Here is a 16046-nt window from a genome sequence, read left to right on the forward strand (position 1 = left end):
TGAAAAAAATGGATTTGACAACAGCGGCAATATTTACTCACTAACGGGAAGAGTAGATGGGTATCATTCTCACACAGTGACGTTACTGACGTAGCGTCACAAACTGACACAAAATCACCAGCCACTGCTTAACATCGCAGTTTGTTTTATTTATGTCCTATTTTTGTTTTACAATCAAAAATGGGAGTTAATAAACAAATATTAGAGACAGAATAAAGACAGGACTTTTTAATCATCCTCAGGTAAGACTACACAAAGAGCTTGGGGGCCCCCTGGTGGCTTGGGGGCCTTAGGCAGTGGCCTACTTCGCCTATAGCCAAAAACGTCAATGCCCACACTGGTAATTAAACCAGGGGGGAAAAAAAGTGAGTATGGGCCCCATACTGTAGCAAAGACAAAGGCGTGCACACACACACACACACACACACACAGAGGTCACCCTCAGAAGGAGCAAGGCTTTCAAAGTTATACAAGAACAGCCTGCAGCCCTTCCAACGGACAATTGTCCGTCCATGGAAATATGAAAAGAGAGACTTGAGGTGGGGTAAAAATAACAAAGTAAAACAACTAATGGAAAAAAAACAAAAAACGGAATCCGTTTTGCCCTTTGAAAAGAATATGAAAAGCGGTGGCGTCGTCTGACGGCGCTCTCATCGTCACCGCCACACGGATGACGGTGCGTGAGGGAGCGAAAAGCGAGGACGGGAGGGGAGCGGGGATAATACCGTGTGAACGCATGAACGTAGCGCTTGCATGGGCTTAAAAGTGACTTGAGGGCGAGTGGCGCACAGGAGAGCGCATGTGCCATCAGGCTGGCAAACTCGTCGACTCCCCACTGACCCTCAAACGTCCCGCTCAAGAGCATCAAGCAAGGGACATAACCTGCTCTTTAATACTGAGACGTGCACCAGATATATATAGCACTTGCTTTTGAAGCACGGGATCAAGTGTGGAGGAGAGAGGATGCTCAACAACGTGACAACCGACTGCGAGGAAGGAGAGGGCAGCCCGAACAACCAGGGTGAGTGTGAGCCTGATGACTTTGTTCCAAGTTCAGAGGGGACCGGACGGATGCTGCGGTTTGGTTTGTGGCTGGGGACCAGGGTTGTTATAGTTTTGGGAATTTTTCATTTGAGTTCGTTTTGAGTTTTGTTTTTTAAATTGAGTTAGTCTTAATTAGTTTTCAGGGTGGTTCTGTTAGATTTTTATTAGTTTTAATTATTTAATAAATAGTTAGTTTTAGTTTAGTTTTAGTATTAGTTTTGAAAAATTGTGTATGACTTGTGCACAATATTTCATAAACAGCATGGTAGCAACGTCATCTGAAGGTGCTTTTCTATTGGCTGTTGCCAGATGACGTCACTTCTGTATGTGACACACTTTCAAACGTCCTTATTCCGGTTCATATCAAAATAAATTGACTTCATATCACGTTTACAATCATCCCCAAAAGCGCATGCATTAAATTAATTACCAAAGATTAAAACAAAGGACATTTTCGCTATAATTATAGTTAGTTTTAGTTTTGTAAACATAAAATGTAGTTTGAGTTAGTTTTCATTTTTTAACCAGCATTTTCGTTTTTTTATTTTATTTCGTTAAGGAAATTGTTTTTTGATTTTAGTTTTAGTTTTTTCATTAGTTTTGTTAACTAAAATAACCTTGCTGGAGAAAGACAGACTTTCAGAGAGACGTGTTTTTCCTTGATTGCCTCGCTCAACTTTGCAAACCGCACATTTTCCTGTTTGTAATTTTCGATGTGAGCGCAATCCAACAGAGGTTGAGCTTGTCAATGAATCCATGAAAAGAAGAAGGAAAAAATAACGCGTTTTTATGTGATGTGCATGTAACCAAAGCAACATATTAATTCCAATTCATGCTTAGAGTGTCTTAGCAAAGAGAATGCCCAATTATAAATCACTCTATCGAACAATATCGGATAAGGGTAGTTAGTAGTGGTAATTTCGTCGACTAAAGCTAAATCAAAATAATTTCGTCAACACACATTTTTCACCGAACTAGACTAGACTAGACTAAAATCCTTATTTATAAACAATAAGTGGGACTAAATCAGTATGCATTTTCGTCGACTAATAAAGACGAGACAAAAACGTCTAACACCGTCATGTGACACAACACAAACACATGGGACAGACAGGAGGTGGATTCACCGTGAAAGGTTAAAAAAAAAAAAGAAAAAAAAAAGAATTTTTTTTTTTATAGTTTTAACTTAACATTAATCCAACGGCTAAAGCGTTCCAACAATAGTGTGAATGCAACTGCTAACTAATGTTGGCTAACTTACTAGCCCAAAGCATGGAGCTATAGTAGCCACTGTTATTGTGTGTGAAGTTGTTTTTCCATCCAAAAGATGAAAGAAAATTTGATGTGAAATAGTTTTAGATCCGAAAATGTTCAATATAATCTGCTGACAAAAAAATATCCAGGGGTAAAATGGTTGTCCTTTTTGTCGACTAAAATTAGACAAATAAAATTGTTTTCTTTGACTAAAATACAAATTAAAATGCGAGATTTATAGTCGACTAAATAAAAATGGGATGAGGTTGACTAGCTGTGATAAAAACTAACAAGCGTGACATAAACTGGACTAAAACTGAGACTAAATTTAAAAATGGCAGACAAAATTAACACTAGTGGTTAGAACATTTGCTTCACCGTTCTGAAATAGTAAACGCACTGCTTTGTATTTCGTGCTTTATCGACACCGTATGGCGCCCAAAGTGCTTGACAAAGCCTCACATTCATACATACACCAGTAGTCTGCTGCACATCAGTGATCTTTTGCCGACGGAAATTTTTTGTCATATTTTTCGTGGTAAAAAAAAAAAAATGTTTTCAGACGTAAATGAAATTAAAGCTAAAATAGACGATGACGAGAACTAATTGACAATTTCGTCAATGACTAAATTGAAAACAAATGACTAAATAATTTTGTGTAAGGGCGGCACAGTGGGAGACTGGTTAGCATGTCCGCCTCCCAGTTCTGAGGACTCGGGTTCGAGTCCAGGCTCTGGCCTTCCTGGGTGGAGTTTGCATGTTCTCCCCGTACCTTAAGCTTCCACTTCCAATCTGTCCTCCATTTTTTTGTAGCTAGTGGCTCCAAACGACTGGTTTCAATGAGTCGCAGTAATGTTTGTTAGCAGCTAGTAAGCTAAGATAGCTTGAAGACTTCGATATACAGCAAGACAAGTATATCTGGACACAAACGATTTCCTAAATGGCAATTTACACCAGGGGTGTCCCAACTTTTTCATTTGAGGGCCACGTACAAAAAATCAGAAGGACGCAAGGGCCACATAATGTTATGAACAGAAATTGTGTTTAGTAATAAAAATTGTCCAAATAATTTATTTGTGCTTTTGCATATTTAGAAAAATGCTCCAGTATATAAACCAATCTATTTGTAATATGGCGGTAGGGTTATTATAGTTTTGGAATTTTTCATTTTAGTTTTTATTTAGTTTTGAGTTTTGTTTTTTTTCAAATTTAGTTAGTTTTAATTAGTTTTCAGGGTGGTTCTGTTAGTTTTTTATTTATTTATTTTTTTTACTAGTTTTAGTTCTTTAATAAATGCTTAGTTTTAGTTTAGTTAGTTTCAGTATTAGTTTTTTTTTTTTTATGTGCATTACTTGTGCGCAATATGTTTTATTTTGTTTGTTTTATTTTAGTTAGTTTTGTAAACATAAATTGTAGTTTCAGTTAGTTTTCTTTAAAAAAAAAAAAAAAAAAAAGCATCTTCGTTTTTATTTTGTTAATGAAATTGTTTTTTTGAATTTTAGTTTTTTCATTAGTTTTAGTTAACTAAAATAAACTTAAATAGCACCTGTTTTTTTTTACACCCTCCCTTCTAACTTTGACCATCTCCAAACATTTTTGTTGTTATTTTATTTGAACTGAGTCAAATGCCATTTTTAGCATACGTCTCGGGCCACTAAAAAGTGGACAGCGGGCCGCAAATGGCCCCCGGGCCGTAGTTTGGACACCCCTGATTTACACCATGAAAGTAGTGATCGACGTACTGTTTAAACCAAAAACATAATAGGCTACCTTAAGTTTCCACTTCCACTTTCTTCTCCATTTTTTGTAGGTAGCGGCTCCAAACGACTGGTTTCAATGAGTCGCAGTAATGTAGTGTTGTACTCGGGACGTCTTTTGTGACACTTGACATATTTCCCACCTTTTAATGAAAATGCTTGCCGAAAATCAAGCTCTCTACATTCATTCGTTATGGGAGGCTAAGCAGTGACGTCAGCGCAAAGAGTCATGCTCCAAATTGGATTTAAGAGAAGACAAAAGACTGAAAGAAACTTTGTGGATAATAGCCGACATCATATCTCTTTTCATGGCAAGCGGCCAACGAGGTATTTGTTTGTTGTTCTTTTGTTTGTTGTGTCCAATTTGTAGTAAGCAATAAACGTCCGTTCCAAAGAACTGCCTGTGTCAAATTGTATGTATGTTTTAGAATACAACTTGAGACGTAAATTACACGAAGCAGAACAAATTCGTCCATTTGTTTTGTAAAGTGGCGAATAACTAGGTCACGAGTTGAAGCACATCTCATCAGGTGCATTCTCATGGAGCGGATTGCGATCATTATGTAGGAGGACGGCATGCCGAATCCCGCCAGAATTGCTTATTCCATTCGTTCCTGAGTAAGAGACGCAGGCAAGATAACAAGTACTGATCGATCCCACGAGGCGTCCGCGGGTGATTCATCGCAATCAATGAGCTCGACCGGAGTGACTGTGAGGTTAAGTGAGCAATTTGTCATCGCTGAATCGATGGTGGTTCAACAATGCGTCACCAAACATTCAACTTCACCTTATTTTGTCTTTCACCTCAATCATGTTGATATGCAATACAATGTAAACACACACCTGTTATCCATAATAAGATCGAATATGAAAAAGATGCGTAACTTGTGCAGTGGATTTTGAATCAGATGGGGGGGACCAAAATAAATCATATCCTCCTGACTACCAGCAATTCAAATTTGTCCTCTGTAGTGGACCTTTTTTGAACCTGAATATCTCCCAGCCAGTGCATACGATTGAATTAACTCATTTTGTGCTCTATAGAGGACATTCAGAGTTTTCCAATGATACCAAATGTGTAGGGGTGGGGCTTTGCTACGTTTGATTGCATCATAAAAGAAAATGGCTTCCCTCAGTGCAAGCACTTTTTAGGGAAGGGGAAAAGTAAGTATATAACACTTTTTATTGAGCAAATTTAGGCTTTAAATGTTGTTAGCATGTTTTCTATACGTGTCTTAAGAACACATTAAAGTATTGTTTGAATTATTCTAGCTGTATTTGAGCCTAGTATTTAAGTTTAAAAGAAATGTCCTCTGTAGTGGACACATCATAGCTTAAAGAAATGACATTTTTATTATCTAATGAAAGGAAAAGGACAAGACAAAGGAAAACACAACAAAAAAAGACCACAATAGAGATCCTGAGGTCACGTGACTTTCTCTGAACACGCCCCCTTGCGGCTGGAAATTATTGGCAATGGGCTACAATGGCGTGGAGTTTGAAAACTAGCTTTTGTCTGTCAACTTTCCACCCAAGAGCATTGACAGTCACTTTGATGAAAAAGACATGATATACATGCGTGCGGTGGACATGTTGGATTGCCAAGTAAGTGTCAGGAGGTTTTTTGTTTTTGTTTTTTACTTGGCGGCGCTGCTAACGTGGAATTAGTTTCTGTGTTGCCGCTGGTGAGTGCTTTCAAATCTGACCATACAAATGCTTTACAAGTTTCTACAATCGGGATTTATTTCCCATTTATGTGTGCTCAAAATGCCATCGAAGTTAGCAGTTTCACGCAAGTCTTGGCAGTGTTATATGTATGTTAGCAACTTAGCAGCCGCTACATCGGCTGCATCATTTATACCATTTAAAAGTCTTCTTTATGGTGTTGGTCAGTTATTAAATTCAACTGTGTAATATCTATTCAACCGTAGCCGCGCAAATGAAACTGATGATTTCCCCCACATTTTGCGTGTGCTAATAGTTCGCATCTGCTGATTCAGCCACCATGTGCATTGGCTCCGCATTGATTCCTCTTTTGGTAGCATCCTCGATACTTTTTTTGTTTTGCCTATTCTCATTGTGGCAGCTGGTCCACAACAGCTGTCAATCATTGTTCAAGTGTGGCAGATGCGTTTTCTATCATGTTAAAATTGTTGCGCTAGCAGCCATTTTGACGTCAACGTCAGGATCTGTATTGAACCAAAGGTAAACAAGAACACAAAAAAACCCAAACCAAAGAACAACCCTGAACCCAAAAAATGACATCAACAACTATACTCTCCAGATGAAGCCTGAAAATTTCATACTAACACTGACTGCTATTTGGAACTGTTCATAATTCACTGTGTCCTCACTTTCAGTAAAAATGTCACCAAAAACAACCCCCCAAAAAAACATACCTCACAGTGAAGCATGGGCTGTTTTTCTTCAGCTGGGCCTGGGGCCTTACTAAATAATGAACACTTCCAAATAGCAGTCAGTGTGTTTGTATTCTTTTTCTTTTTCCCTTTTTGAGTGAAGTTAATGATCATGTATTGGCCACTGGAGATGATTCCGAACATAATGCATAAAGGTCAAACTAAGTTGAAATTGTTTTGTATAAACAACAATTATTATGGATGAGTTATCAGTTTGGATGAACTCGAATCAATTGTTTGCGATTGCACTTGCTCATGTTTTTTGTAGATAATGAACAACACATTTTTGTTTTGTTCTTCAATATAATTTTTCAATGCAGTTCATCATAATGACCTCAAGAGTAAAAAAAAAAGAAGAAAAAAAGTCAGGATTCAATTTGCTGGAGTGGAGGCAAAGGCTGGTTGGCCGACGTTATGTTGCAAAACTCCAGATGTGAACACAAAACAAACCCCAAGTCCAAAAGTGAACCTTCAACATGAACATCCTAATTGAGACGTCTGTTGACGCATGCTATTCCACTGACAGTTTTTTGCGTTTTCCGGTAGGTTCAAAGCCCCTCAAATCATCTGGCGCAGCTTGCGGAGAAGAGTGAAGGTCATTTCAATTACAAATATTTGTCTGTGTTTATATAAGAGCATAAAATGACACCATGTGCACTTTAACGTGAGGTCAGGGGTGAGTGAGGCTTTGCGACCGTGTTATGCAAGGGAAGCACATGGATGGACACTAATACAAAATGAAAAATGAATAGAAAACCAAGTAAATACACAGAAAGCGTCTAAATTTAAAAAAAAATGTAATTGTCTGTCTGTTACAAATTACAAATGTATATGATAGGGTGGGAAAAAAACGGGATGCTACAATTTAGCTGAAATAGAATTTAATCGCTAGCTAATGCTAAACGCTATCTCGGCTAACAGTTCAACAGCGCAAAACAAGTCAATGCACTCACCATTATGCCACTTTTTTTCTTTTTTCTTTTTTTTTGCTCTGCCCCCCGCCCCCCCCCCCCCCGGCACCAGGTATTTGAAGCTGCTCCGATCCCACATTGTAACAGTGGAAATGGAGTATATGCCATGGAAGAGGCGGGACGTGATTTTGCACATCAGTTTATTTCCGGTCCAGGTTGCGAACACGCAGACTGTCCTCGTCAAAACAAGACGTCCGGTAGACGAACAAATATTGATGTACTGCACACAGAAAAGAAAAGGAAGTTATTTTCTTACGCAAACTGCTGTTTGGGTTGGATGTTTTCTCACATGCTAAGAGCTGCACACCACTCAATGCTTCAGTGACCTCGATGGTCTGGAACAGTTCTCCTGAATTCAACTGGGATCGGCGCTAAACCACGCATCCAATTCACAGCAGGCAGCTCATTTTATAGCCAACTTACTTGTATTTGGGACAACAACAACAACATTCTAAACCAAACACTAAATATCAAATTGCATCGATGCTAATCTAACTTTGTGTGACAAAGGAAAAGATGGTCATTCTGAAATTTGGGGAAAATGTTTTTCTGCATCTGACAATGTCAAGATTTTTTTCTTTAAAAAGGTACAAGAGGATCCTGCCTGATCTTAAAACAAACACAGGCAGCTGAGATGAACTAATCCACTGTCCAGATGTCACAAGCCTGTTTGTCGGCATGTGAATATAGAATCCATTTCTCTGATTGCCCAAACGTAATCATTTTTATGAATGGGAAAGGGTCTTATGAAATGATCACTGATTGACAGCTCAAATGTTCTTAGCGGGCATCAGGAATATGAGTTATATAAAATTGTGTTGAGTTCTCATTTTATTGTAGTTTAAATATACAGTGTTCCCTCGCTATAATGCGATTCACATGTTCGCAGCCTCATTGTTATGCAGATTTTTTTGTGCGTGTAATTTTGCGTGCATTTTTTTCAAGTACTGCACCTATTTTTTTTTTTACATTTATGCAGAGAGAAATGTGCTAAAATGTAAATGCCTGTCTGAGAAGTGTATAAAGTGTGTGGTGATGGTTTTTACAGCCTTAAAACATTCATAATAAACGTACTGACTACTTTGCGGATTTCACTTATTGCGGGTATTTTTTGGAACACAAACTCAGCGATAAACAAGGGAACTTACAGGGTATTTACAGGGGTGTCTTGAGAGACAAAGTTCTTTCCAAAAGTAGTGATACAAGCAAATATTGATGGTCAAATGTAAACAACGTTCACAGTTTCCACTCATCTTTTCCTTCCCCAATGATAGAAGCATTTTATCAATGTAGCGTTCTAGTGTCGCTTCCTATTTGGTCGTAAATGGATATGAGATTGTGCACAATTATGCACATTTGCCATGCAATTGTGCATAATCGCATGTAGCAGAGTGTGGCAACATCTAAAGCTGACCTTCTTTTGTCATATAAATATTTGGATTTTGTTACCTGCTATAGATGTATTGCTTCACTAATCTGTCTACGAGAAGAGAGCTTTTTTTTTTTTTGTCTTCCATCCTGGCATGTCGCCCTCAACGGTGCACCTCAAGAATGCAAAGGACAGCCAAGGGTGGTGTTTCATCAGGGAGTGTGTTTAAATCCTTTCAGTGATTGTCAGTAATCCTCACAATGTGTTTTAGCGCCTCTTCCAATTGCTCCACTTGAATGTAGAGTGTGTCACGTCATGACTTTAATCATATCAAGCGAGTGGGTCAGAATGTCAAAGTTGGATTACAAAGGTCTTGACATATTGTCGTCGTTTAGACAAACCCAATTTCTTTTCTATATTATGGATTAGAATGTGCGGCAGTGTGATTCAGCTGTTACAGTTTTGAGGTTCTGGGTTCGAATCTTGGCGACAGACTGCCGGTGCAGAGAGGTTTGCAAGTTCTCAGGTTTTCTTCAGGTAATCGCAGTTAAGTAAAGATTCTCTGTACAAGTGATTGGCTGGTGACCGTGAGTCTCTAAGTGACATAAAGAGAAGTACAATTTCCTGGGCCATCACCAAAACAAGACAACAATCCAACTAAGCCTTAATTAAACAGACAAATGCTGCGATTGGCTGGCAACCAGTTCAGGGTGTAGCCCGCCTACTGCCTGAAGCCAGCTGGGATAGGCTCCAGCACCCCTAACGATCCTTGTGAGGGGCAAGCGGTTAAGAAAATGGATGGATGGATAAACAGACAAATGTTGAATATTTGCTTATTTAGATTTTAGACATTAGAAAATTCAAATAATAATAATAATAAAACAGAAATGTTGATTTAGACATAATAATAATAATAATAATAATTTAAAATCTTGCTTCCAGTTATTTCTTCTCAACTGAAATTTTGCAGCATTAACATTATATATTAACCAGGCAACAGCCAGATGGATATGATCCGCAATATAAATAAATAAATACATTTGATCGGAAAAGGCGGGACATTCTGTACAATAATTCGAGCTGATTGGACGATGCGGCATTCTACACGTTTGTTTTAACCAATCACGGCCACGGGTGAAAATTTTGTGTTCATTCCTGCCGAAGTGGGGAAAAGCACAAACATCTTACCAGCCAGAAATGCACGAGGCGCATCTCGCTCTTCAACATTCAGCAAAGAAAGGGTGAGTAATTCTGCGAGAACAGAATTAATTGTAGCATCCATTCGTCCATGTTAGGTTTGTTTGTTAGCTCCGGCGTCAGCGCCGGCTTCCTGGTTTTGTCACAGTTGCATATCCCGCCCCCAAACACAAAACAATGTCGCTCTGTGATTGTTATCAGCGGGAGCGGTACAAGACATATTCTCCGGAGTTTGTCAACTCACAAATACCGCGAGAATTCACCTTACGAGAGCAAGGTTAATTATATATGACCATAAAACACTATGTATTTTATGTTGAATCCATATGTGGAAATTTAGTGTAAAATTGCCTCCAATCTTGCCTTCATTTGGATATACGCCACGGTAGTGAAAGAATACAAATCTGAGGACTCAATCATATAACTACCCTTGCAATCTCAACTGCGATTTTGCAGCATTAACATTATATATGACCATAAAACACAATGTGGTATATTCACTAAGAATGTGCTGCGTCCGGTAATAGCGCGAAATATTGCACCACAACTGCACAGGCAGTCTGCGCCCAGTTACCCACCTATTCACGAAGCATATTGCTCTAATCATATACCGGCGCAAACACGCCCACAAAACTGACAGCTTGGAGCAAATTTGCACCTGATTTACCACACATGGCAATGGATTTGCGCCAAGAACATGGTTGTTATAGTAACAGTTGCGATTATCAGAAAACAAGGTTGGACCGAGAGTAAGCGTTTATAGCGCCATTAAGCTGTACAGAGCAGAGAGGACGACAACGACGTCATTCATTCATAAAGTACAAATTACCGGTGCGATTGTTTTTTAAAAATATATTTTCAGAGGTTGGCCTCCCTGCCATTGCCGATCAGCCCGGGTTACATCATGTGTCCTAAACCAACACGAAAAAATTGCCTCCCTCGCTCCCTCTCTCTCTCTTGTGCCGCAAATGACATGCACCGCTGTCATGATCCCGGGATCGAGGTTGCGGCAGGTTTATACATGCTTTCCAAAAACGTTATTTGCGTCACCAAACTCGGTGTGGCTATTTGCGCTGGCGTTAGTGAATTAGACGCTGTATATCAATGAGTCTCATTTGCATTGGGGTGGGCATATTTTGCGTCAAATGTATGCAAATTACCTAATTTACATACGCGCAAATAACACCGGCGCACCGTGGTGCGATCTGGTTGGCAGAACACTGAGTGACGGATTTCCCCATCTGCGCGTTTAATGAATTAGGCGCTCCCGGATTGCTCCATTTTTACTGGTTAGCTCGGTGCAAAGGCGACGCAAACCTTTAGTGAATATGCCCCAAAGTATTTTAGGTTGAATCAATCAAAAGGATTTATGTGCATATTTAGTGTAAAATTGTCTCAAATTTTGCCTTCATTTGGATATACGCCACGGTAGTGAAAGAATACAAATCTGAGGCCTGGATCATTTAACTACCCTTGCATTACAACAAGCCAGAAATCCTGTTTACTTCTGCCGTTGTCACTTGGGTTTCTGTGCCATGTGTCACTTGAAGTGGATGTACTCACACACTGGAAATATGGGCTTGCGTTCAATAAAAGAAAACACTTGCAGTCACAGCTTCGGCTCGCTCATGTTACTAAGTCGCCTCACAAGTCACTGGGATCACTCATCTGAGAATGTTTGTCCAGGGTCCAGAAAAAGAGCAAAGAGCAGTGACAGAGATTTCCTTTAATCCTCCAACTGAGCTACAACACCACCCAGTTATCTTAGACTAGATAAAATACAGTACAGTGTGTCACCTAATCTTTACTTCAATGAAGAATATAGCATCTCATTCACACGAGAATATTGTCTCTATAGACCACAATCAGGCACCATTAATTGACTAGCTTGTTTATTTATGAAACGTTTTATTTGGGTGTAATCTCTCAAGACTTGTGGATGGAGTTTTCACTAACAATGTTCAAAAAACGTGAAATAAGCATCAATTGCTAATGCTAAATGCTATTGCTAAATGCTATACTGGTTGACTGTTCAACGGCACTAAACAGGTCAATGCACTCTCCATTATCTAACCTTTTTTGCTCAGTCCTGACAACTATTGGTAGCTGGTTGTGCCGGTGTTTACCTCACGCTGCACACGCATTCTAACATTGTAAATAGACCGCTAGAAAGATCAACGCTTGCATTGTCTGACAGGCAACTGGCAACCACAGTGGATAGTAGAACTACATTTCCCATGGTTCTTACATGCAAAATCAGGAAGTAGTTCTAGTTCCTGATCTCAGAATGTCAGGTGGACCAAACAGATCAGTTTTTTTGCTGTATAATTGACCATGACAGAAGGCTTCCCAAATCAGTGTCAACTTGGCTCAGTGGAGACAATAATAATACGGAATCTTCATTTACAGCAGGCGGGGTGAAAACAGACGGGATATTTGTGGGCCTGATGTAATTGATGTAATTCAAGCTCACTTATGCAGCTGATTGGGACATTTTGCTCACATGCAGATGTTAAATTCTGCCTTCCTCTGTGGCCTCCAGCAGCTGCTGGATAATCCCCTTGAGCCTGTGTCCTATTAAGCTTTTAAAAGCTGGAATCAACTGTCCATTTTGTAATAGCCGTGTCACATGAAGGGTACAAATCTGCCTCGCATTTCAAGTTGCAGCCTGTGATATCGCATAAACGTTTTGGAAGAAATTATCGCTCAGTTTTTTTCCTATTTATTCTTTTATTGGTTAAGAATTTATTGTTTAAAGCACATGTTTTGCTTGAACACGGACTGAGAAGGACGTAAACCTTCTTCAGTCCGTGTATTTTTACGAGGCTTCGCGTCATAAAGCGCTCGCCGAAAATGTGGATGCACTCGTCGAAAGGTGGACATCCGTCAATACAACGGCCCGTCATTGACGTCGCTCTGTCAAGTTGTTCATAATGGGTTTGCTCCCAGAACATTCCACAGTATTGGAACTGCCTGTTCCTGCAATTAATACTTTTCAAGTCTGTAGACGACATTACGTGAAGAACGACATAAGAAGACAAGTTTGGCTTGCAGTGGACACCGTGGCCTCAACATGACTTTGCAGATGACATTGCTCCGTTGTCACACAATCACCTCTGGCGCTCTACTGGCCAACATGTTTGCCAAAGTAGAATTGACAGAAGGCAGAGATAAAAACCAAGGTCATGTGCACAACAGTGTAGTCAAAAATGAAATTCACCCCCTTGAATGGAATGGACTGCTATTTATATAGCACTTTTTTAGTTATAGTGCCCAAAGCGCTTTCCAAAGCCTCACATTCACCCATTCACACACACTTACACACCAGCGGTCGGCTGCTGCCATGCAAGGCACTGCTAGGTCCACTGGGAGCAAATCAGGGTTCAGTGTCTGTCTTGCTCAAGGACACTTTGACATGGTCACCTGCCAGCTTTAAAGCATGTCAAGCCCGGCAACGACTTTGTTCCAAACTTCTTCTTGTTTGAGAAAGGGGATGTGAACGGGAAAGATGAGCAAGGGGTTCACACCTTCCTCCAGAGTTCCTGTCCTCTAGTTGGAGACAACTTTGGTAACCCCACCAATAGACTGTTCTGGGACCCGTTGAAAACCAGTGACATCAAATGGAACTGAAAAGTTCTTAGTGGGCCCAGATGGAAAAGCCGTGATGATGTGGCACTCATCTATCAACGTTTCTGAAGTGCGAGCTGATATACGCAAATATCTGCTCCAGCGTTACACAGAGGTGGTTTTCAAGTAGATTTGCCCATTAGTTTCCAGATGTAATAAAGTTGATTTCACTGTTACTCCCCGGTTCCTGTTTTCCAAACTGATTGCAAGGGAAGCCAAGAATAGTGAGTCCGTGAACCCACAACCTCACGGGTGGGAGACGACCAGTCTACCACTGAGCCACGCCACCCCTGAAGCCATAGTGTTTCACATACTTAGGGACTGTCATATCAAGAGATGGAGGGCCAAAGACAAGGTTAGTAAGTGTTCAGCAAGTACGTAAGTAAGTAGTAAGTCCTCAGCAGCACTTAGAAATGGTAATCTATGCCTTTGTTACATCTCGGCTGGATTACTGTAATGCACTTTACTTTGGAATCATCCTCAAGCGTCTCCAGCTTGTCCAAAATGCTGCTGCACGTCTCCTAACTGGTGCCCGAAAGAGGGAGCACATAACCCCTATCCTGGCCTCTCTGCCTGTAAAATTTAGAGTCCATTTTAAGATTCTTTTATTTGTTTTTAAATCTCTAAATGGTCTTGCCCCACCTTACCTCGCTGAGCTCTTGCAGCCCTCCTCACCTGCCCAGTGCCTCAGGTCAGCAGACCAGACACAATTGGATGTACCGAGAGGGGGTCGAGCCTTTGCAGTTGCCGGTCCCTCCCTTAGGAACGACCTTCCACAAAATATTAGGCAATCCCCCTCTTTATCTACTTTTAAAACCGTCTTAAAACCCATCTGTATTCTTTGGCTTTTGGCGCACCATGAGACATTTTGTGGTGTGTACTGTGTTTTGTGTTATAAATCTGTTTATTCTATTTATTTATTTATTCACTCGCCTATTTCTTGTTATTAATTTACTGATGTAAAATTTATGTACTTACTTTTATATATACATACTTTTATATTCACTTCAAATGTTTGCTTTGTTCTTGTTTTTCTTATCTTATTCTTTACTGCACGACCATGTACAGCACTTTGTATACAGCAATGCTTGTTTGAAAGTGCTTTATAAATAAAGTTGAGTTGAGTTTCTTGCGTTGTTGACATTGTTGAGGCCAACAACAGAAATGAAAAACTGTTGGAAAGAGCAGGACAAGAAGTGTTGAGATTGAAATTCTCTGTCACAAATGGGGTTGGATCAGACACACTTGGCAGACAATGTCATCAAACAATCACTACACTGAACTTGAAAGGCAAGAGAGGCAGAGGAAGACTGAGTCAGCTGGTGAACTAAAGACAAGAGGAAAATCCTGGAAGGAACTTGGAAAGTTTACAAGAAATTGAATGAATTGGACTTGAACTTGCGATCACTTGATCTACTCGCCGCCTGACAGGCTTTTGACCCCCAATGCCTGAGCAAAATGAACCTCAATATAATGTTTATATGCCCTCCACTTCAACCCATTCTTGTCATTGATTGGTGTCTCAGGTGATGGAAACCCCAAGGAGAGCAGTCCTTTCATCAACAGCAGTGCCTCAAGTGATGTGGAGAAGAGCCAGCAGTATGACGGCAAGAACATGGCCCTGTTTGAGGTCAGAGAGGTTTTTTTTTTTCTCTCTCTGTCAAATGCGTACTCGGAGAGAATGAAATTGATAGCGATGAGTGCGTGTCTGCCTGCGTCTGTGTGCGTGTACACTTGCAGGAGGAGATGGACACCAGTCCGATGGTGTCCTCTTTGCTCAGCAGCCTTGCCAACTACTCCAACCTGCCGACAGGGAGTAAAGAGCATGAGGAGGCCGAGAACAATGAAGAGGGTGCACGTCCGTCGAAAAAACCTGTCAAGGTGAAGAAGTGAATGGGAACCGCACTGCGTTAAGGAGAAATCATACAGTCAAAAATTCAATTTCTAGTTCTACTAAAGGGTTGACAAAAAAAAACAAGTGACACTGGCGGCAACTTGTATTTGCCTTTCACATTGTTCGCATTTTGTGTTTGTCAGGCTCCACAACTGGGAACTCTGATGGGTGTTTACTTGCCATGCATTCAGAATATTTTCGGTGTGATCCTCTTCTTGCGAATGACCTGGATGGTCGGGATTGGAGGCGTCCTTGGTTCCTTCATAATTGTCTTCATGTGTTGCTCCACAGTGAGTATTGTAGACGTGCATGTGCTCCTAACTTGTGAATCCTCACCGTTGATTTACGTCACTAATTTCTGACCATATGATGCCAAAATAATGGAATTTCACAGAATTGGTTAAAAAATGATTAGTTATTGACTTGAAATGTGATATTCATCCATCTATGCCAGCAACTTACAATGAAAGGCAGAACAATGAAATGCTCATCCACTTGATGCAATCGCCTTGTGTT

At 40.2% G+C, this 16046-nt stretch overlaps 1 protein-coding gene across 4 annotated transcripts in view; it reads left to right on the top strand.

The window, feature by feature from the left end:
- Positions 1–741: 741 nt before the first annotated feature.
- Positions 742–16046, top strand: part of slc12a5b (solute carrier family 12 member 5b) — a 32091-nt gene continuing 16786 nt past the window's right edge. For all 4 annotated transcript variants that reach the window (XM_077513893.1, XM_077513890.1, XM_077513891.1 and 1 more), the window contains exons 1-4: positions 742–1021; positions 15163–15266; positions 15377–15517; positions 15674–15820. In XM_077513893.1, coding sequence (XP_077370019.1) covers positions 964–1021; positions 15163–15266; positions 15377–15517; positions 15674–15820 — 450 coding nt within the window. In that variant the 5' untranslated portion in view covers positions 742–963. The remainder of the gene's footprint in view (positions 1022–15162; positions 15267–15376; positions 15518–15673; positions 15821–16046) is intronic.

The sequence above is a fragment of the Festucalex cinctus genome, chromosome 2 (genome assembly GCF_051991245.1).
Source record: "Festucalex cinctus isolate MCC-2025b chromosome 2, RoL_Fcin_1.0, whole genome shotgun sequence".
Taxonomy (NCBI): domain Eukaryota; kingdom Metazoa; phylum Chordata; class Actinopteri; order Syngnathiformes; family Syngnathidae; genus Festucalex; species Festucalex cinctus.